Source organism: Populus nigra, chromosome 14 (assembly GCF_951802175.1).
Source record: "Populus nigra chromosome 14, ddPopNigr1.1, whole genome shotgun sequence".
In the NCBI taxonomy this organism is placed as follows: domain Eukaryota; kingdom Viridiplantae; phylum Streptophyta; class Magnoliopsida; order Malpighiales; family Salicaceae; genus Populus; species Populus nigra.
The window spans coordinates 6,353,095-6,375,832 of record NC_084865.1 but is presented as its reverse complement, the minus strand read 5'-3'; the positions used below and the strand labels follow the sequence as shown (position 1 = coordinate 6,375,832).

Genomic DNA, 22,738 nt, shown 5'->3' with positions numbered 1-22,738 from the left:
CTTGTTCTTCAAATTTTCCATCTCTTTTGCATGTTAAAGCCCAAGACGCAGAGGGACCGAGGATTAAAGGCAGGAAATAAGAGTTTAAGGGAAAAAAAAAAGAAAGCTAAAATCCGAATCTCTTCATATACACGCACTTCCTTACTGTTGAGCATAAATTCAAGATTCTCCACCGGTAGATGCTGTTCCAGAATCTCTCTACCGCATACATCCATAATATATTACAATTGTATCATACTCACCACCAAATCAACTATCCTACTATCCCCCCATCCGACAGAACCTAACACCATGAAAGTCCCAGAATGGTTCTCATTTTATTTTTTTGTTTCGCACATTAGCTTATACAATATTACAGGCATCCATGACTATGTCCCAGACTTTCACGGAGAGAAACTTGATGTTCACTGTATCTCCAAGAAGAATTCTCCATCTTCAACAATATGCTGATTAGATCCATTCATTCTAGCAATCATAACAGTATCTTGTAATCAACTTTATATACCACTTTCTATTTCGCAACATGAATCTTAACATGGAAATCATGGCACTACCAGTTGTGACCTTCACCAGCTAACAAATAAACATCTCTACAAACCTATCAAGCTATTAAATTTTACTTATTCCTCATTTTACTTTGCATTTCAGCTCTCTCTCTCTGTTATTTTCATTTTATTTTTTTTGTCAATCCCTAACAATCAAACTTCAAGCATATATTAAAAATCTGCAAAATAGGGATCACCCTTGAATATAATAAAGAAAATATCAGGTTCACATTACTCTTCCATACTGCAAAATTGGGATTACCCTTAAAATATAGCCAAAAATCACATTACTTTTCCAAACTCGTGGAAATGACCTAATATGAGTTCAACGTTCTAATTGTAAAGAGTGAATTTTGGCAATTGCAGCAATTCGTTGGGGGCATATGTAGTAATATTGATGTTCATAACTGGTGGTGAGAGATAGTAAGCAAGCATAGAAAACAACTAATAGCAGACAATCACGGTGAAAAAGTACTATAACTAGAAATAAATGATTGTAACAAAAAATGAATTGAATTCTCAAGATGATCAACTGTTCACAATGTGATGATGATACAGCATGTAAGGGTCATAAATATATTCACATATGGAAATAACCACTGTAAACTAATAAGCTATTTCTTCAAAAAAAAAAAAAAAAATTTGAAGCATTTGTTGAACACTTTTACTATTTTAAGAAAGATACTTGGCGGAAAAACTATCCCTAACTAAAAATTTCAAAATTATGAGCATTGTAGGCTTTGAGAGTCTACGTCAAATATTTACCTCAGATTTTGCAGAAGTTCTCTACCAGATATAGCTTGATCTTTATTCCCCAAAATGAGTAAGTCATGAATGACAGCAGATGCACCTTAATTTTTTGCCTCAACCTGAAACAGTACAATTTGCAGTTATCATTTAATTCTAACACTGAACAGCCCCTGAAACAATCATGATAAATTATACTGCATGATATAGATTACAGATAGGCTTTATGCTCAGAGGACTAATCCCCTTCACCAGCAGCAGAAAGCCAGAACGAGTCCAAGCCTTATGAGGCATTATGAGGATTCCAATTACAAAATCAAGAAGAAAAGAAGGCAGCAAAGAGACACAGCAGTCACGGTATCAACTCTTTCCTTCTTTCTTGTTACATCCATGAGAATCATTTTGAAATGTGTACCCATAGTTACAAAAAAAAACATCTAAAATAATGGCTAGTTGGGGACTGCTAATTTTGCTAAAAGAAACCTGTGGCATCTTTTATAAGAGTCAAGGGAGCTTTCAGAATATCTTAAGTAAAGATAAACAAGAATTATTTACAAATAAAATGAACAATTTCAAGAAGAAAGCAAATGCCAATTCCTTCTTATGATTTCTAACTTCTAGGTCTCCACAGGAATCTCACCTGACAAAATCAAACTCTGAATGTGCAAGATTTTGTGAAATTATTTTTGAAAATAAATGGCAACATTCAAGTGATGCTGTTAAATAGGTGCTAAGATTGGATTAACATGCATGAAAAAGTCTGCAACATTTTCTCTAACCCAGAATTCCAGAAGAAAAGAGTCAACAGACCTAGAGTAGCTCAGTTGTTAAAGCCACCCAGCTAAAAGTAACATAAAATTCAAATGAACAGGGGTGAGCATAGATCCAAAAAGACCTTGAGAACGTCCTATAATATACATGATCAAGAAGAGGTAGAGGCCCATAACTTCTAGCCACTTCTGCAAGAATAAAGATTTACAGATAATTTGAGGCATCCATGATGACAGCAGAAACTCACCACCTTTACCAAGAAAACTTGCAGCAGGCAGCTTCTATGCACAAAATCAGAACTGAGTTTAAGAATCATGCTCAAACTGGTAGTCAAACGTAGGGGCAGAGTTACATATAGGTCTATAGTCAAATCCGCCTACCTCCACACCAAAAAAAAAGCAACATATAAAGTCATTAAGCCTCGCAAATCAAATAGTCCAAATTTAGTTCTCAACCTTAGTTAGATGTCACTTGTCAAGATGCATACATTGCATATATTGACTGTGCATGAATCTGAGATGGAGCGAATGCCATTTACTAATTATGTGAATTCTAAAAGGAGTACATTTCTTGACAACCTAAGATTATAAATGACAACCAAAGAAACCATCAGTACTCTCTGATTCTGGAGAACACAGCTGTAACCACCACAATTTCTAATCACCCAGTGTTAAAAGGTTTACTACGTACACTTTTCAGTAGGTCAGTTTCCACAAATTCTCTAAGCAACCAAACAAGACATCAAAGAAGTGATTCTAAATCTATCATAAATTAACATACAGTTAAATCAATCAGCAAAGAAAATATATTGTTGTTTGTTTTGGATAAAAGAAGAGGTTTATAAAAAGGAAGATGAGGCACCTTCCAGAAGGTGGAGAGAACGAGAGACTAGAAGCTAACTAAACTCAGCAACACTAGAGCTTTCCAGTCTCTTTGGATATCAGTTAGTGACTCCCTTAAAGAGTCTATGAGCAGAAGAGTGTAATGAAGCTAAAAGAACTATTCACCATGCAAGATCTGCTCCAAAATTAGTGGTCGCTAAAGATTGCACCCCGCTCCTGCCATATAACACACCCCACAGACAAATAGCATGATTGCAAAGGATCTTGCTGTCATTGTTCTTAGCAAACCCTTCCAGGAACATCAAGAAGAAATGTCATCCATTGAGCCTGAAACTACCCGTAGTCTCCTACAAATCCCAAAGAAACTACCTCACCTATCCCCTATGAATGACAAAGAAGAAGCGGCTCCACCACCATCACCCATAACACATATCAGGAGAAAGAGTAACAGCGGGCCTTCCTAGCTGGCTTTAAATCATTAGTTTTAATTTTGTTGAAAAAACCTCTCCAGATAAAAGCTTGAATCTGAGATGGAAACTCAGCTTTCCACATATAATGACCAAGAGGAAACAAGTAGGAGGTGAAGGCCTGGCAAGATTAAAAAAAAGCGAGCTACAAGAAAATTTACCCCTCTAAAGTCCAGAATCTAATATAAGACCCGAGGGAGAAGAAAAAAGAATTAAGAATATGAACAGAAAACAGCAAGTTCCAATAACCAAATCAGTCTCCCAAGAAAAGGTAGAAATACAGGCATTGCACAAGATATGAAGTCTGTGAAATTGAGGGAAAGAAACACAATAGAAGAGAAATGTGTTGCTAGTAGAATGATCTTCGACATCTGTTGATCCACAAAGCAAAAAAAAAAAAAAAACAGAATTATCTGTTCATGGAACACCAACCAAGGAAGCTCACCCTAATATTCAATGGCTAATTTTGAACCACAGTAAAACCATGTCTGTATTCCTTTCCAATTTTCATTCACTATTCAAACCATTGGGTTATGAACTAAAATTGAAGACATGAGGAGAGAGATATCACTGATCAAAAGCCTCACGAAGCAGTCAGGTCTTAAGAGAGTTGAAGAGAAGTTAAGCAACAGAGAATCTGGGGGAAAATTAAAAAAAAAAAATCTGAGAGATTTAAGGGTAAAAAGTATGATAAAGTACTAGACAGCTCAGGTTCGCATGTTGCAAGTTGTTAGTCTGTCAGTTTAAATTTAAGATCATAATTTTCATGCTATGATCCATGCATCAATTTCAATCTACTCCCTTCATTGTGTTAATCTACTCCCTTCGTTGTGTTATATTGGGATCTCATTTCTTTTTGGTTATTCATAATTTTTTATCTCTAAATCTTTTCAAGATAATGCAACACTCGATTTTTTACTTGGTTGAAGTGAATACCGCATCAGTTTGTTTACACATAAGTATTCACATCAGTAGATACAGCCCACATATGAATTTAGCTAATTAACAACTAGACCAAATTTAAGTTGCTGATTTTAGATGCGAAACTTGAAATTTGAGTACTTGATTATCAAACATGAAAGAATTTTGAATCTCTAAAGTTTCCAGGCTCACCTGCCTCTGAAGCTGGAATGCCTTTCAACAGTATGGTGCTTATAGAACTAAATGGAAATTTCTTTTATAGCAGGACTCAAATAACAAAGGAGCTGACACTTATGATTAAAAGGGGGTTAAAAGTTCACCTATGAAATAAAAGTAGAAAGGGAAAAAGGATTCCTGCAACTTTCATGCTGCCACCACATTATACAATTTTTTTTCAATTGTAAGTTCAATTATTTACATAATATAACCAAACCAAAATAAAAAACAAAAAGGAATAATCTAGAGGTCAATTCATGAAAAACATAACCCAGCCACTCATTTACAGCCATGTCCCAATTCCTCCAAAATAAAAGGAAACACCCAACCAAATCAAATTTCTTTGTCATCGTCAAAAATTGACCAAAGAAGCCCTGTTTGACTGCCTTGGAAACCAAATGGACTTCCGAATTGTCCTACATAAGTCTCTTATTCTCCCAAGCACAAGGCCTTGGGTAGATGATAGACCAACATTCACTAAATAAAAAGCTCTATGAGCGACACAATGCACCAAAAGGCATTCAGTTATCCATCCAGTTCTCTGATTGAACCATGCATGCCCCCCACAGATGGAAGATGGAAATGAAAGTGAATGCATTTGCTGTATTATTAATGAACCTTACAGAACAAAATATTATATAGAGAAGAAAAACAAGATAAAAAAGTTACGCATTAGAAGAATCAATCAATTCACTACTTGTCAAACTTGTGGTTTAGAAAATCTCTATATATACTAACATCAGTGTAATTAAACAGATATACTAACCAAGTAAGAAACACGGCCCTACACTCAGAAGCAGATGTTCCTGGGATACATTTGTCACGAAATTACACTATACAGAGCCCTGCCAAGAGTCTCCACAAGGTTCAAACACTGCCTTCAAGAGGTAGTTGTATTTTGTCCAAAATGGGAACCTTCCTTGAGGCGCATGATAACGCAAGCGCACTTTCTCATTTCAGGATCACAGAGCTGGAAAAGTTAACCACAGATTTATCCTCCCATCATATATATATACATATATATATATATGTAGAGAGAGAGAGATGTACTAAGCTTCACTAAACTATCATAATAATTGCAGTCCCTAGATGGTGCCATTGCACAAGAATTTGCACTGAATGATCAATCAAAAACATTTTACTAGAAGTTTAGTGAGAAATTATAGGAAAGAAATGAATTTGAAACCCTTTAAATACAGGATAAACTTCAACTTATAATCACACCAAACATGACAGATGATTCGCTAATGTTGATGCCACTTCGGTTCAATTATCACAATAAGTGACAGAAATTATGGCAAAATATCTGAGGACCTGTTCTTGAAATGAATTGGAATGCAAATTTATGAGGACCATAAACATTTTTCAGAAATTTAGCCAAAAAACACAAATGAGAAGGAACATAAACTTACTCAAATACTTAAGATGCCCTTAGGCTCTTTATTATGCTGGCCTCCAGCAGTTAAGGGCAGGCATGTCTGGTCTACATGGCAACATCTGTGTAACACCATGACCTTTAATACAACATTAGAAATCAATTATTAGATTCAAATTGGAGGTCAATTTACTCAAGTACTACAAAAGTCCCTTATGAGCAAAATGAGATAATCTTTTACAAAGCAAGCTCACCTGGAATGGAAGCTCCAGCAGGTACCTTGTTGGAGGGAGCAACCTGAAAACCCATATTATTTGGAGGTGGTGGCCGAAAGTGACCTGCCAAGGAAAAAAATTTATGATCTATTAGCCTGTGTATCAAAGAAAAAGTACATCCCAAAGCAAACACAGAAAATAAAACAAACTTCCCTAAACTCACATTGCAGGACATGCATAAACATGCCAAATGAGAAATAAACAAGCTCCCGGGTTCAGTTGCAATGCTTGCACATAAGCATGGCAAACAACTTTAAATACATATAATGTGCACAAGCTAGAAACTAGTAAAAGCATTTTGCATCCTCGCTCTGCAAAGCACTGATTGTGAACTTTAGGTATCAAGTTTTAAAGCGAAGACAAAACTAAATTAAATTGGTAAAAAATAATTCATAACATGTAATCAATCAAGCTTCCTTACAACTATGTTTTCTCTCCAGACCACAAATCTTAGTGAATGATAACTTGAACGCTTAATCAAGCATCCAATCAAAAAGGTTACTCCAAAAGAATCACTAATATGGGAAGCAACATGGAAAAGTAACCTACATGAGCAAAGATGGAAAGCAAGCATCTGCTATCACTTCTTCTTCTTCTTCTTCTTCTCTTTTCTTTTTTTTAAGTATGCACGTGCAAACTCAATATATAGTATGATATCTATAGCATTAATGGTAAATAATGATACAAGATCATTACATTAAGAGACATTGTGCATTAAAGATAAAATAATGAATTAGAAAAAGAGAGAGAAACAGTATACGGTAAGTTATCATTTTGTCTCTCATAATTATAGGTTTCAAGAAGTTAATTTGCTTTTTAAAATAAAATATTGATTCATCAATTGTAATATGGTTTAGCATCCACAATAACCTCCTCAAACCATAATCATTCAATCCCACCCAGATAAGAGCATGAATGGATTGTGCAGGCTGTTCAGTATAATTACAGAGAGAATATGAATTGGTAACTTTCCTGTCTGATTCAATTTTATTTTAAAAAAACTAAAAAAGATCAAGGTCTAAGCAATACATATGCACGCAAGCACAGGTAGCAAGAGGATTTAAAAATACAAGATCAAGTGTTTCTATAATTACAGGGATACAGTTGCACATACCTTCCTGGCCAAAAGAAGGGCCTGCATAAGATGGATTTCTTCCACCCATCCATGCACCAGGATGATTATCTGCATATTCGCTTGAAGGCATCCTCCACTGTTCATCAGTGGAAAATCGTGGCCGACCATCTGGATGTGATGGCATAGAGTATGGACAGGGATAAGGAAGCTGCTGAATTGGAGGCGCCATGAATGAGAAGTGACCTGATGCATTTTGTGGTAGGTTTGAATGCGGCGATCTTTGTGCAAAAGGTGCATTAACTGGCTGAAAATGTGGGTTTTGTTGAGGAGCTTGAGGATTTAAGAACATGTGATTCCCATGAGAAGTACTTCCAGCCATTTGGACAATTTGATTACTCTGTGAACAGAAATTTTAGGTCACAATAAACAAACTTAACACATTCGCATGTAAGTAAATGGACAGCCAAAATACATACATTGGGTGTAGTACAGTATTCATGAGGTACAGCTGATTGATATGCCAAATGAGGAGAGGACTGTACAGATGACTGAGATGGTCGTATTGGTTTTGCTAGTAACGAAGATTGAGTTGGTACAGATGGTTGTGGTACCACAGTAGGAAGAGGAGCTGAAGGTGGCACTGGGGGAAGAGGAGGTGGTGGTTGTGACGGAGGAGGTGGAGGTGGAGGTGGAGGCGGAGGCGGCGGTGACAAAGATGTTGAGAGTTGAGGTGGAAGTGGAAGTGGTGGTGGTGGTGGTGGCGGCGGCGGCGGCGGTGGAGAGGAAGGCAAAGGCGGAGGTGGAGGAGGAGAATCAGGAGGCGGTGGTGGAGAACCATCTGGTAGAGGCAACAAATGGACAGAATCATTTAATGCTGGTTCTGGTAACCTATCTGAGTAATGCTGCTGTGCTTCCATTTCAAAAAAAACACCTATGGATGAGGGTCTTTCATCCTTTGGGTGTCCAGACACATCTTCCATTTCAAGTTCAACATCCACATCCTCTAAGATGCAATGGCGCCTGTCACTTGCAGTCGCAGTAAATGTTTCTCTCTCTCCTAGAGCATGGGTTGATTCTGTAACTCCTAACACAACATTAACTTCCTTAAAAGGACTGCTCGGAAAGTCATCATCATCATCATCCTCGAACACATGAGAAGATAAAAGCCCAGGCAACTGAAATGTGGCATTACTGGTACCAAAGCCAAGAAAACCAATATGGATCTTAAAGTCAATACCCAAATTTAAAGAAATTCTCCATTGATCAAAATCAAATTTCATCTAAAAATAAAACTCTATTGACCAAAGAAATGCATGTAATATGGCAAGCCACAAATTTGCGCTGATAATAACAGAAGGTTTCATAACATAATAAGATGACTTCAGCAAACAAAAATAAAGAGCAAAAGCTCATGCGTATTCAAAATCATACAAAACTACCTATAGTATTAATTGTCTTCCACACTTCTACACATTAGGCTCTAGGAATGACATCTAGCACCTTAACATCTGCTACATCACCTCATACTCCAGGATTATTTAATTTCTTTAAGAGTATCAACTTAAGTGAAAAGTTATAAGTTCAGTCAATTTTGTGCTTGTGGTTCATTTATACTTGTGGCAATCATACTTGCCCTTCTTTTGTGAAGTTACAAAAAAAACAAAGCTGATTTATGGTCAAATTTACAATTTTCATAAATAATAGCAATAGGGACAAGCAGAAGGCAACTTATCAAACCCAAAACCACAAATTGGAAATGGATCTAACACATGACAGCAAAGTATAACCCTTGAAGCATTGGGATAAAAGAGGAAGAGTCCAATCAAATGTATCACCTCTAAAAGCCTCCAAGAAGACTGCCATATAATTCAAAGAACACAAGTGGAAACACATGCTTCCACTCTCCAATAGTACTCAACATGGTATTGTGCAAAGACTAACCTATGATTGACAGTTATTCTAGAACCCCCCCCCCCCCTTTTTTTATTGCAAATGCTTAACATCTGTTCTATAAATACAGTCCTTTCTGTAAGGAAAAAAAATAAAGCAGAAATGCATGAAAATATATGGCTCCCTATGTTTTTTTATCATAAAGTGGCACACTGCAGATCACATATCTAGGATCCAGTTCAATTCCCTAGGCAATAATTGTGTTAACATTCACATGCATTTGTGCATATTACATTTTCCAACAGAAATAGTCGATTCCAATGTTTTGTTCCAATTCTAAAACTATTTCTTTAATATAACCATGTCATGGACCATACCTGTATCAAATTTCCATGACAGTGTAGGACCATGCAAACGGTTCCTCAAGGGACAAGAAATATGCCACTAACAAAATTAATAAAAATGGAAGAAAACACACCTGCCATATTCATCTACATGCATGCCTTCCATTTCCCTGATTGGATCATCTATAGCTCGCTCAGATTGGGATGGACGTCGAAGGGAAAATCCAGCAGAGGCATCGTCATTTGAACCTCCAATACCATCCATATAGTGCCTTAAAACAGATTCTGAAAAGATTTTCCTCTCAAGCCACAACCTTAAAACCTGACAGCAACAATAGATCAACTTTTATTCTAATGAAAACAAACCAGCTCTATGGTGACATAAAAAGGAAAATAACCTTTAAACACTGACGACGATTTTCCCGAGCACTGGCTCCTGGTGGAGCAGCAGCACCAACAAGGCGTGGTAAGGCTGCTTGCACCGTAGGGACATACAAAGCTCCAGCGATACCTGAATGAAGGAAAAAAATCAGAAACATAACCACGGCAGCTGTCATTATTGTTGATACAGAATGAATGACATTCTTTGATCCTCTAATATATACAAGGGTTGAAAGAGCAAGATTGATAGAGTCCTTGTTGAGCAGGAGAAAGCAACCTTTTTGATTATGTGAACACTGGGTGATGGAATCTACAAGAAAAAATAAGTCCACTTTGCGGTGGAAACTAGGCTCACTTTCCAATTTTCGGATTAGAAGTTCTACAACCTGCAAAACCATTTTAGCTTGTTCAGCACCAAATCATGGAACCCTTCCATAGCTGATTCAATTAAACTTTGGCAAGAGAACAACAACATCATGAGCCTAGGAAAATCATTATAAAATATAATTTTTAAAGAATCAGTCAATCAAAAAAAATGAATTAAGTTTAACTTATTTTATAACTGTCCTGACAATTTTTAACTCATTTTATACAGAGGGCATCTAAGAACCCCTGACTGCAATGTAAAGAATACCATAAAGGATAACTGTATCCCAACCATAACAATTCCCATATATAAGGGGAGGCAAATTTATCTGGCAGTCTTTTTGCTCAAAGAAAAGAAAATATGAAGCAGCCTTCTTGCAGAGAGATGAATAAAACTACAAGCATATACAATGGAAATAACATTTCGAGGAAAAGACAACTAAGAGCAAGAATCATGGAGCTTAAATAACCAACTCTTCTTTTTCTGAGAACCAATCAAGAAAAATAACAGAATAAAAGGAAGGATAACAAACCACCTCATTTGCAATGCCATACTTGGCACAATCAATGGCAAGGCGAGTTGCACGTCCAATACTTTCTTTTGTCCTTGATAAAGTCTCTATCATCCCTTCAAAAGCATCACGAGCCACAGCAGCTTCAGTACCTCCACTCAATGAACCTCCAGCAGCCCTCTGTCCTGAACTAACTCTTTGCTCCTCAATTTCTTCAGCTTCCACTTGGCTGTGTGACGCTGATTGGTGGCCATGTGAAGATGGAGAAATTAAATTTGTATTATGATAGAAGCCTTGCATATCTGCCTGTACAGCATTGCTAGTACCAGATAAAAAAATTTGGCCCGGTGAGGAGCTTGGGCTCCTTCCCTGAGCATCGCTAAGAGCTATAAAAGCAAGGTTTCCATGAGGAAAAGGTTGTGAGTGAGCTTGTCTCCTTTTTGCTTGAGCAGCAGCAATGAGATGTTTCATAGATGTAACAGAATCTAGAGTCTTAGAATCGACCAAAAAGCTGCTTCTATCATCCATACCAACTTCCAGTCTGCAATTATGCAAGAAAATATCTCTATAAAATGAATCAAAAAATGTAGTAAAAATAGATACATTTCAACAGGAAAAGAATCATACTCTGATGGAGCACACATTGAAACAGTAGGATCACTCATTTGTGAAGTTGCTTTAGGAGTACTTTTTGGCCTATCCCCAGAAAAAGCTGCTCTACTTTTTTGACTTGGCACATGATTTTGAGAGGTGTTTGAACTATCCAAAACAGGACCTGAAACCTTGCCAGGTCCAGCCTGGGCCCTCTTTTGAATGCCCAGTGTGGAAACTTTAATGGAGGGCTTGGTAGCTTTATGCTGTTCCACAACTGGTTTGGTGGCAGGAAGCAGATGAGGAGACCTCTTAGGAGTAGTTATGATTGGTTTGGCCTCCTTGGTCAGTATCTGCTCGGACTCTGATTTGCCAGGACTTGGAGAGACACGAATATCATTCCTCTTTGCAGTTTTTGGACAGCTAGGTGAAAGAGGATAGTTCTGCATCAGCAAAGATGATTCCTTGGAATGGCTATTCTCTAATCCAGTAGAATCCCTCAAACTTGTCTGAGCATTAATAGAACTTCTGTGTTCTTGATTAACAGAACTTTCAACGTGCACATTAGTTCTCTTGGAAGTGTCTGAAACAGACACATGTGCTCTGACATTTTTGTCAGCTCCTCCATGAACAGGAGTTTTGGGTTCTTCATCTTCATTGTCGCCATCATAAAGGCAAACAGCTCTTCGCCTTTTGGGCTGTTGGGTGACAGAAACTCTCGTATTGATAGAAGCTAAATCACTATTTAGCTCAAGAGCATTTTTCTCCATTCTGTCATCGGAATTGAGAGCAGCAGCGTCACACATTGCCTCCATTGCCCGTTTACGGCGTTTTAATACAGGCAGCACAGTTTCATCATTTGAAACATCGGATTTAACTTTACTCATTGGATCAGAAGCATCAGGTTTAGCTTTGCCAATTTCGGCAGATGCATCAAGTTTAACTTTGCTTATTTGTGCAGATACATCAGTATTAGTGTTACCCCATTGTGCAGGAGCATCACTTTTGACTTTAACTGTCTGGGCAGATGCATCACAATCAACTTTACTCGTCTTGGCAGATGTACCAGGTTTAAACTTACCTAATTGAGAAGAAAGATTAGATTTCACTTTACCTATTTGGGCAAAAGCATCAGATTTAACTTTACCACTTTGGGCTCTTAATGCCAAAAGGATTTCTCTTTTCCCATGTGCCACAGGCTGTTTGACTGCTTTGTCATCGACTACATTCAAGCTTGGTGAAATGCTCATGTTTTCTAAGAGGGGTCCCTTGGTAACATCATCTTCCATGTCTACACGCTTTAATTTCTTAGCAGGATTTGTAGTTTCAGTCGTTTCAAGCTCAGATTTTCCATGTTCAGGTTGGGCACGCCTTTTCTTTTGAAAGACCTTATTTTCATGTATATCATTGAACACCATAATAGTATCCTTTTTGGCTTTTGATAGTTCTGCTTTTCCACCACCACTGGCTCCTGAATCTGATTTAGGAGGACCTGGGGGGGAATCTCTTATTCTGCCACTAGCATGCTTGCCTTTTTCTCCACCTTTCACTTGCTCCCTAGAATCACATTCCAATTTTCTGTCTGCCCCAGAAACCACTGTCTTAGACTCATGAGGATCTGTCCTTGCCTCCTCACCATTACACAGGTTATTCATGCAATTAACATCCAGATTTCCATTACAAGAGGCTTCATCCTTTACAAAGGAAACATTATCCAAACTGGAAGCAGATAATACCTCTTGTGGTTGTTCACCATCAAATGTTTTAACCTTATTTTCAGAAGAAATACCTGGGGATGAACTGTCATCAGTGTCACATGAAACAGAAGGCTTCATACCTTCAGAGCCCGCTTCACCTCGTCTACTGGAGCAATGCTCTAACTTAGAATTAAATTCACGTCCTGAATCCCACATCACTCCACTTTGTCCAACTTTACCCATCCTCTCATTTAAGTTATCCCCTGCCCCATCCTCTTCCATTGAGTCAACAGATTGACCCTCAGATCCTAGTGCTGATCTATCAGTATTATCTCCCAATCCACTTGACTTTCCCTTCTGCAACTCTTCAAAAGCTGCACAGATTTCCTTCACAGCTTGGGAAAAGAACCTATCTTTCTTACTCTGACACCGAGCTGACAATTTATTCTTCACTTCATTTGTGAATACCTGAATATCAGAAGGGGCAACAAAAGCACTGCAAGAGGAAAAACAAGAAATGGGAAGTAATAAGCTCTAATACAAGTTGCAACTAACTTAATCCATGCACACAATCAAGTCTCTGGCTCAATCAAGTCAAGTGTGGTGGCAAATAAACATAGCAAATTTTATTGCCATCCCATCCAAAAACCTAGTCATTACTTTCCTTCATTTCTCAATAGCCGTTATTTACTACATTAGAGCAAAGAGTTGAAGACAAGCTACAATAGGTCTAGATGTTAAATCATACTCCAAAATAGTACTCAACTGAGCATTTCTTAGTTGAAGACAAGCTTCCCAGGTTGTGTAGTAATAATACCAACAGTCAGTCCCAAATTCTCATTTTCAAAGACCTCAAACTATCAGTTATTAATCACACCAAAATGGTTTAGAAGGAAGAAAACTGTCAATTCCATGTTTCTGAGAAATACCACACAGGTTGTGTACTCTACGTATCTTGAAATATAAAGGCCCATATTATTGCACAGTTTACTCAATAAGATAACCACATTCTCAACCCTTCACCATGCATGAACAAATTTTGAACAAGAAATGCATAAAGAAACTTACATTTCTTGAGTTCCAAAAAAATAGACAAAAACTTTCTTAGCATCAGCGACTCGCTTCCAATCTTCAGGCCGGCTAATCTGAAATTCAAAAACCCATGAAATCGCTCAAACACAACCAAAAGGACAAACTGTCAAAAGCTCAACATAATAAATCACAACCGTTGCAGGAAGAAGCCTTCACCCAGTTAATACCAACATCTTCATTACCACAACCCACAAAAATTACAGCAACAATCAATCAATTACCAAAGAACAAAAACAACCTAACAATAGTATAAACACTTAAAAGAGAATAGCTAAGAAGCAAATATATGGGGGACAACATATTTACTACCAAAATTAACCAAGACACAAATCAAAGCCAACTGAGCCTTACTTTAAAACCCACAAAAAAATAACACAGAAAAAAACCATTATACCATCATCATCTAATCAAATGCACACATATATACCAACCCGTGAATCAATTAATCCTAATTTTCATGCCCTCAAAACTAATCAAATTACAAGAAAGAATTAAAGTATAAGTATACACATACAAGCATGAAAACTTAAGAGCTCAACAGAAAGAACCAAATCAAGTTAAACTAAAATCAGTAAAGCAACAAAAACAACCCCCTTCACCAATATTTGAGCCCATCTTTAAATTGTAATTATTTACGACTTACTAAAATGGTAAAACCCACCACGAAAAACAAATTGATTCACATAACAAAATAAACTGAACCCACCAATCTTCAAAACCCATCACTAAAACCCACGAAACTAATCCGAAAACATAAAAAACTGAAGAAAGAATGAATCAAATTCATAAGATTAACTATATAATATATTTACAGATAGTGAAGTTAGAAAAAAAATGAATCGAAAATTAGGGGAAAAAACCTTGGCAGGCCAAGAAGGGTAACCCTTGACTTTAGCAAGAACAAGATCACCCAAACGCAACTGAAGTTTCTTCTTATTCGCTCCCTTTTTACGCCCCGGAGCCATAGGCGGTTACTTGTGTCGCTCTAGTTCTTCTTAGCGGTTTGGTTATTGATCACGAAAAAACCCTAAAATTTGAAAAGGAGGAATAAGGGAGCCAATTGGAATGGAGAATTCGAATCGAGTCCAACAAAGAAGGACGTCCAACGAAAAATTCTCGCCGCATATTTGCCGGCGGGCGAGTGCCGTTAGGGTTCCGGCGATAGGGGTGCTACGGTATCGGAGGAGGATAGTGAAGAGTGCTGTGGTCGTGCATTTGGCAATTTTGGGGAGGCTTTAGAGAGAGAGAGAGAGATTGAGGCGGTGTGGCGGGGTCGAGAGAGAGATAGAGAGAGTTTGGGGCTTTTTTTGAGTTAGTAACAGTTTCTTTATTTTTACGTTTACGGTGCAAAAATATTTTAAAAAATAATTTTTTAAATACTTTTTTTATATTATTTTAATATAATAATATTAAAAATTAATTTTTAAAAAGCATATTATTTTAATGCATTAATATTTACCACCATCATATCATATCATATCATATCATCATCATTATCATTATTATCATTATTATTATTATTATAATAAAGAAATAAATTTAGTTCTCCACGAAATTAATTGAGTTAATTATAGCTTAGTCCTTATATTTGTTTAACACTAATCTATTAGTCCCCATAAGTAAATAATTAAATATTCTCTTGAGCCTTTCCTAATCAAATTCCTATTTTCTTGAGAGATTATTATGCACTTCCATTATAGCAGGATCTTTTTCGAGAATTTTTTTGTCATTTTAACGTGAGTAATTATTTGGTAATGCGTTTTTACAAAAATGTTTCTAAAAAAAAAATCAAGTGCTTTTGTGTGGTCTTGATATTTTTATGAAAAAAACAATCTAAAACTACCTTATAAAATATCAAAAAAAAAATTTCGTTCTAGTATTTCCAAAAGAAAAAACAAATGCTAAATAATTGATGAAGGGATTAGGTAATAAGCCAATTGAAAACAATAGGTATTAAAAAAATAGTTTTTGAAACCATTGAATGATTATTAAATTATAATTAGTGATATTTTATTGTTTATTTTTTGAATTTCACAATAAAAATATAAAAAATCAATTATATAAAAATATTCTTCTCAATTTTAAATCATGAATTTTATATATATATTTTTTAACGTTTATCTTTTTAAAAAAATAAATCCTAAAAAATAACTAATATAAAACCTTGTTTGGAATTACAGTAACTTTTACTTTTGAATATTTTTAAAAAATATTTGTCATAAAAAAATATCAAATTGATGTTTATCTTTTGATTTTTTTATGATTTTAATAAGCTTGTCATAACTTAATTTTTGAATTCTAAAAAAAATAAGAAGATAAAAATGAATGAACAAAAAATTAAGACAACACAAATTGAAAGTTTGGGGACTGATAAGAATTGAATTATAAATTTGAGAGTCAACTTGGTCAAAAATTAAAAGAATTGATAAATTTAAAGACTTAATTGAATTTGCAATCAATTTAATTAATGAAATCAGGGACCCGATTGTTAAATGTCAGAAGTTCAGGGGCTAATGGCCATTTCCAGTGATACAAACGGCGTCGTTCGAACCACTTTTCATCGCCTTCTTCATTTCCAAACCAAGGATCGATTCAACAAGAAACCAAAACCATTTTGGACCTCGTCTCCTTAGCTGCCCATTATCTTTTAGAGGCCATGTTGAGCAGTCCAACAATAGCAGAACTTTTATTTTCCTGTTTCTTCTCAAAGAAACAGAGGAGTTTGTGCCACACAATCATGAGGCACGAACACATGAACAGAGGCCATCCTCTAGCTTTTTAAAAGCTAGAGAAAGCCACAGAGAATTGCGCGGGGGCCCGGGGTGGACAAGAGATGACAAAGAAAGAAAGAGAAGGCAATTAGAACCCAAGGAAGAACTAGAGCAACAAAAATAGAGAACCAAAGTGAAATAAACCAGTAGAGAGAGAGGGAGATGAAAAGTAAAAATACAGAGGGGAGACAGAGAGAAAACAAGAAAGCAGAGAACCAAGAACGAGCGAACAAAAAGGCAAGAAAACTAGAGAGAACAGAAAAACTTAGTAACACGTAGACAGACTTAAAAAAAGGACAAAAAAAGGAAGAGAGACAGACACACATACTAGGAAGGAGAGAATAGACAGAGAGTATATAGAGAGAGACCGAGAGGGGGGGCCAAAGAACACAAACCAGAGAAAAAATCGGAGGAGAAACCCAGGGGAGAACACAGAAAAAACCAGGAAAAGGAGTCAAGAATATTCATGCATATATTTAAATTCATCTTATTGGTTTATTCACTTCCATCAAAATCAGGAATACTGTTCGTTTTTATTTTATTTTTGGCTACGTAATATTTACCAACGCCAAAGTTGGAAGTATCTGTAGTTGAATATTCACTGACGTCAGAGTCAAGAATATTACAAGCAAACCATCATAACATAAACCAACAAACTGTTAACAATTTAAAACAAAACCATCAATTCAATCTGCCTCATGCAGTACATTTAAGGAGTGATAATATCTTTCATTTTATGTAATCAGTCCCGTACCATAAAATCTCTGTGGATTAGTTAAGATTTCTAATGACCATAATATTAAGTGGCGACTCTTTAAACACCACCTTTTTTTCCATCAAAAAACAAGATGTCAAAATCTATTCTTTTCATTGAATTATTTTTTAAGAGCGTCGCGATGTCAGGTGCAACAAAGCTAATGTCAAAAATATAAAAAAAATTATTTAAATTTATTTTCAAGCAAAACATATACCATGCATCACAATATTAAACATGCATAAAATATCAATAATTACTCTCTAAGCAGCATGAAATTTATAAAAAATTTCCTTGTTTTTAGGTGGGCATCCATCACATCAAAATTAAGTCCAATTTTTCACAGGACATCCTCATTTTAATCCTTAAATTTATAAAACATCAAGATTCTCATTAGATTCGAAATGAACATGACAACATGGAGAATCAACTTACTACATACATGAACCAAAATCTAACAAACAAACATTTTCTCTTAAGAATTTATGTTGAGGAATAGTCTAATTCTAACAAATGGCACAACATGAATAAGGTTACTAACAATTTGCCACGTTGTATTCAGCTAGATCATAAACTTGAACGGATAACCATAAAGAAGCGACCTCTATCCTTGATCATTCAAACTAATCCTTGAAATTAGCGATCAAAGAAGGCTAATCCATCAAACTTTACTCCATTAATTCATCATATATTTATTCACCAATGCATGTGTGCGTATTGCCTGCATACTTTTCATCTTTTTATCGGTTCATTAGAAAGTTGAATATGTCTTGTAGTAGGTAACAAGAGCCAACCCTTCAATTATGAAATCAGCTAACTGACTGACCCCAACGGACTTTATGATATAGCCCAATGAGCATTCTAGTGAACAGCCACAAAAAGAATTGCTAGTATGACCTGGTTCTTCATACTAGATCCGTGATTCCCTAATCATCTAATGCTGAACTCAGAGAACTGGCATCACATTTGAACTTCTGCGGCATAATACGTTCATATTTGAAAAGCTTGTCTTCTGGTTCATATAATCAATGATCTAAATTTACGTGAGAATGATGGATGAGTGTGAAAAATGCACCATAACAAAGCCAAGAAAAACAGGTGTGACAGAAACTGTGGAAGAGGAAGAGAGAGAGAGAGATGCAACAAGAATTGGTAGCTTCTATGACCAGTCAAGCACAAGATTATTTAAGATCATTCTATGCACATCAAATACTGGAGAAAATTGAATTCCTCGAGATTTATGTACCTAAAAGCTAAAATAGCCATTTAACTAACTTCTTTTGTCACCAAATCCAAACACAAAAACAGGAATCATGATAAACAAAGAACCTAACATATTTCAGAATCAACAAAATCCAGAAATGTAAAATCAGATAAATCAGGAAAAGTTTCAACAAAAAAACATGACTGCAATGCCTTTCTTCTGAGATCTTACCCTCTAGTCCTAGCTTGAATCCTTTTGTTTGCCTTCATCGTCAACAGCATCAGTCACCAAAGTCATGGGTCTTTGATCAATCACATCATCAATAATTCCAAATTCCTTTGCCTCTTCTGGGGTCATAAAATAATCTCTATCCATATTCTTCTGAATTACATCAAGTGGCTGCCCTGTATGCTTGCAGTACAATTGATTCAGAGCATCCCAGACCCGAACTATCTGCTTTGTGTGAATTGTCATGTCCTTTGCCTGTCCGCTGTACCCACCTGATGGCTGATGAATCATGATTGTTGCATTTGGTAGTGCCTTCCTCTCGCCCTTAGCCCCGGCAGCCAAGAGGAGGGAAGCCATAGATGCAGCCTGACCCAAACAAATGGTAGTAACTGGAGACCTTATGTACTGCATTGTATCATAAATGGCAAGGCCTGCATAAAACAGCACAACAGTTGACATTATAACCTCAACCATGCCTTAAAAGATTAACTGACTTGAAAGTTAAAATATTTAAACAAGATACATAATCCAGGCAAAATTAAATCGACAAAAGCATAACACTAGATTCCACTACAGGTAATCCAATACCACATATAACAGCATAGACCTGCTATAAGAAAACAGTTATAGTCTATTGTAAAGTTGGATGGCATTCAGTATTTCTTCATTGCCATGTCTAGATAGAATTGTCAACCGCTTGTAATTAAATTGAATGAGTTCAATTAGTTATCAATGTTTGATCTTCCGCTTTTCAACACAATCTTCGTCCTTTTGCTTTGTATGCTCTTAATGATATGCATCATAGTCAAGACTACTTTTAACTTCAAAATTGAAAGGCGCCAGAGACAAGAAAACTTGAGAAAAATAATTAGTCATCAGCATGTGCTGCATGTCTTAGAGTGATTGGCATTCACATATTATTGCATTACAAACATTAACAGAGCATTCTAAGAAGCAATTCAACAGTTCTTTCTCACAAGGGAGGGATTTAAGGGGAAATGAAAACACATGAACTGATAATATTCATTTACTTCAGGATTTGCAAACAGTAAGATTTTGTCCCTTTCAACTGCTCTTGCAGTGACCTCAACATAACCATATACTTGCACATAAATCTATAGACAGGATGCAAATAATTTCAATATCTTCTGTACAACCATAACCATAAGGACCTTGAGAAAAATAAGTTGAATAATGATACAAAACTAATTGGCTTCAATAAGAAAGGCTGTGCCGACATCATATAGTGTTGAATCGTTCAGTTGAGCACATCCAACAGCACATCAAGAATCTTTCTCCAGTGGATAATACAACTTTCAATGGTATTTCAAATATTAACAATTACCCAGAAACAAGCTCTTGACTATCACAATTCTTTTCTTTATGGACACTGTAAAGCAAACAAATAAAGTGTACACCCAAAAAATGACCTGCTATCCTCTCCAATTATAATATCTGACTACTGTTTATCGTCACCCCCTTCATCCAAGAAATCAGGAATGATTACATTCACTTAGCAACGCCCACTAAATTGAACTCAAAAAATGAGTCAGCCATTTCACTAACCCTATTAACCACTCAACAAAGAACCTAAAAGCCCAATTACACTTTTTTGAAGATCAATTCAATCTATCAAACATATATCATTGAAGCTATGCTGGTCCATCAAAAATTTACATAGCATTTTACCATATGCTTCCATTTTCTTCCACAGGACCAGAGAAAGAACTATTAGCCACCAACAAAGTAAAGCACACATAAATGGCCTCCATGATTCACAAAATGCCCCAAATCCCAAGCTCATCATACTAAACACCTCAATTACTTCCATTTCTGCACAACCTCCATCTCAATGATCAAGGCATAATCACAAACTCCTCGCTTATTAACAAAATCAGGCATCTACAGCTCAAAATTTCCATATTACTCCACAATAATCCAAATATCAGACTTTTGTAACAGAATCAAAATCCTACGAAATCCATGTTAAAATGCATCACAATATTACTCAAAATGAATCTATCACACTAAAATGTAAAAAAATCCAATGCAGACAAACACTCTAAACAAAGACCAAATCAAAACCCATTCCAATCAATTCACAGCAATTCAAAAAAAGAAATAAAAACTTTGCAACTAAACACCAAGATTACCCCCACCCCGCCCCCACAAACCAAAAAACGCTCACTAAACCCAAATCAAAAACCAAAACAAAACCCATCTCGAAAAATCAAAACTGTATCAAGTTTAAGTATCAAGTCACCTGCAGTGACTTGTCCACCAGGAGAATTCAGATACATATGAATAGGCTTAGAAGGATTCTCAGACTCAAGAAACAAAAGCTGAGCAACAACAACATGAGAAGTATCATCATCGATTGGACCATTAATACAAACAATTCTCTCTTTTAAAAGCCTAGAAAAGATATCATAAGCTCTTTCTCCTCTTGATGAGTGTTCGATGACCATTGGGATTAGACTGTAAGCTCTAGTGGTTGAGATTTTTGGGGTCAAAAGAAAAGAGGGTTTTGGTTTAGTTGTTGAAGAGATGAGCTTGGCGGAGGAGAAGAGGGCTTTCATGGCTGTTGATTTGGGTTTGGGATTGGATTTGGAGAAATTGAGAGAGGGATAACGGGGTTTTAGGGTTTGAGAGGAATTGGGGATTTTGCTGGCGTTTAGGGGATTGAGTTCTGTGGTTAAGGAGAGGGCCATCAGGGTATGTTTGGTTTTGTAAGAAATGATTGTCCAAGTATTGGGATTACTGGATTTTAGGAGAGAGTGTAATTTATTTATAAAAGTTTATTTTATTTTATAATCTACTACTGTATATTTAAAATTTTGTTTTTTTAACACCATTAAAAAATATATTTTTAAATATTAGAAAAACAGAGAGTTCCAACAAGATTTATCTGTAAAAGCAATTTGAAAGCATGTTTAGAATTGTAATAATTGTTTAAAGTATTTTTTATTTAGAAATATATTAAAATAAAAAAAAATTATTTTTAAAAAATTATTTTTAATATTAACATATCAAAACGATCTGAAAATATAAAAAAATTATTCTAAGCAAAACAAAAATTCAAAATTTTTAGAAATGCGGTTTGCACCACACTCCCAAACACACCTGAAATGCACTTTGACACATACCAATTTTTTTTAATAAAAAAATATAAATATGCTGATTTTTCCAACTTATTTTATATAAAAATTTTAAATGCAAATTAAAAAACTTATATATGTATCTAATTAAATAAATTGAAAATCATTTATATTAATAAATAAATAAAAAGTCATTAATGATAACTCAAGATATAATTAGAAAACTCAAAATACAAATATAGATCAAGATATTTGATTCGAAAACAATCCACGCACGTGGGCACTTAATATTTTAAAATCCTAATAAGACAGATAATTGCAAAGGCAAATTGAAAAAGATTATGGCATTCAAAATCAAAACAACCCAATGTTTAAGGACTAAATGTAACAAGTTAAATTAAAAAAAAAACAATCTTAAAAAAAAACTTGAGTCAACTCAAGTTAACCCGTCATATATGCGGTTTAAGTGATGGCATCAAGATAAATGAATAAAAAGAAAATTGAAGAAAATCATGAAGCTAAATATCAAAAAACTCCACCTTGATGATTAAAATTAAAAAAAAATTTAATTCTCAG

At 35.6% G+C, this 22,738-nt stretch overlaps 2 protein-coding genes across 12 annotated transcripts; both read right to left on the bottom strand.

Moving 5' to 3' along the window:
• Positions 1–90: 90 nt before the first annotated feature.
• On the bottom strand, positions 91–15,431 carry LOC133672988 (ENHANCER OF AG-4 protein 2-like). 11 transcript variants are annotated; one of them, XR_009834930.1, is made up of 15 exons: positions 14,968–15,431; positions 14,084–14,160; positions 11,355–13,511; positions 10,749–11,268; positions 10,127–10,235; positions 9,867–9,979; positions 9,603–9,790; positions 7,711–8,425; positions 7,274–7,631; positions 6,139–6,222; positions 5,922–6,023; positions 5,276–5,479; positions 2,311–2,439; positions 1,311–1,414; positions 91–465 (listed from the first exon to the last, which is right to left on the bottom strand). XR_009834930.1 is itself a non-coding variant. In XM_062093568.1 (12 exons), exons 1-11 carry the CDS (start codon positions 15,070–15,072, stop codon positions 5,953–5,955), a joined length of 4,497 nt encoding a protein of 1,498 aa, XP_061949552.1. In that variant the 5' UTR covers positions 15,073–15,431; the 3' UTR covers positions 1,037–1,414; positions 5,922–5,952. The 11 variants fall into 11 exon arrangements, 2 of the variants coding, with proteins under 2 accessions (XP_061949552.1, XP_061949553.1); XR_009834933.1 differs by lacking the exon at positions 2,311–2,439; XR_009834931.1 differs by lacking the exon at positions 91–465 and having other exon boundaries at positions 1,037–1,414; positions 2,311–2,443.
• A 3,339-nt stretch (positions 15,432–18,770) lies between these two features.
• On the bottom strand, positions 18,771–21,830 carry LOC133673381 (ATP-dependent Clp protease proteolytic subunit 2, mitochondrial-like). Its single transcript, XM_062094139.1, has 2 exons — positions 21,328–21,830; positions 18,771–19,495 (listed from the first exon to the last, which is right to left on the bottom strand). The coding sequence occupies exons 1-2, from the start codon at positions 21,773–21,775 to the stop codon at positions 19,077–19,079; spliced, it is 867 nt and encodes a 288-aa protein (XP_061950123.1). The 5' UTR covers positions 21,776–21,830; the 3' UTR covers positions 18,771–19,076.
• Positions 21,831–22,738: the final 908 nt, after the last annotated feature.

Excerpts from the sequence above, each read along its gene's own strand:
- LOC133672988 (XM_062093568.1), bottom strand. The coding sequence starts at position 15,072 with ATGGCTCCGGGGCGTAAAAAGGGAGCGAATAAGAAGAAACTTCAGTTG. Across the intron at positions 14,161-14,967 it reads ACCCTTCTTGGCCTGCCAAG|ATTAGCCGGCCTGAAGATTG; the intron begins GTTTTTTCCCCT and ends TTTGAATTTCAG. Across the intron at positions 8,426-9,602 it reads CATGTAGATGAATATGGCAG|TAATGCCACATTTCAGTTGC; the intron begins GTGTGTTTTCTT and ends CTTTGGTACCAG.
- LOC133673381 (XM_062094139.1), bottom strand. The coding sequence starts at position 21,775 with ATGGCCCTCTCCTTAACCACAGAACTCAATCCCCTAAACGCCAGCAAA. Across the intron at positions 19,496-21,327 it reads TGGTGGACAAGTCACTGCAG|GCCTTGCCATTTATGATACA; the intron begins GTGACTTGATAC and ends TGTTTTATGCAG.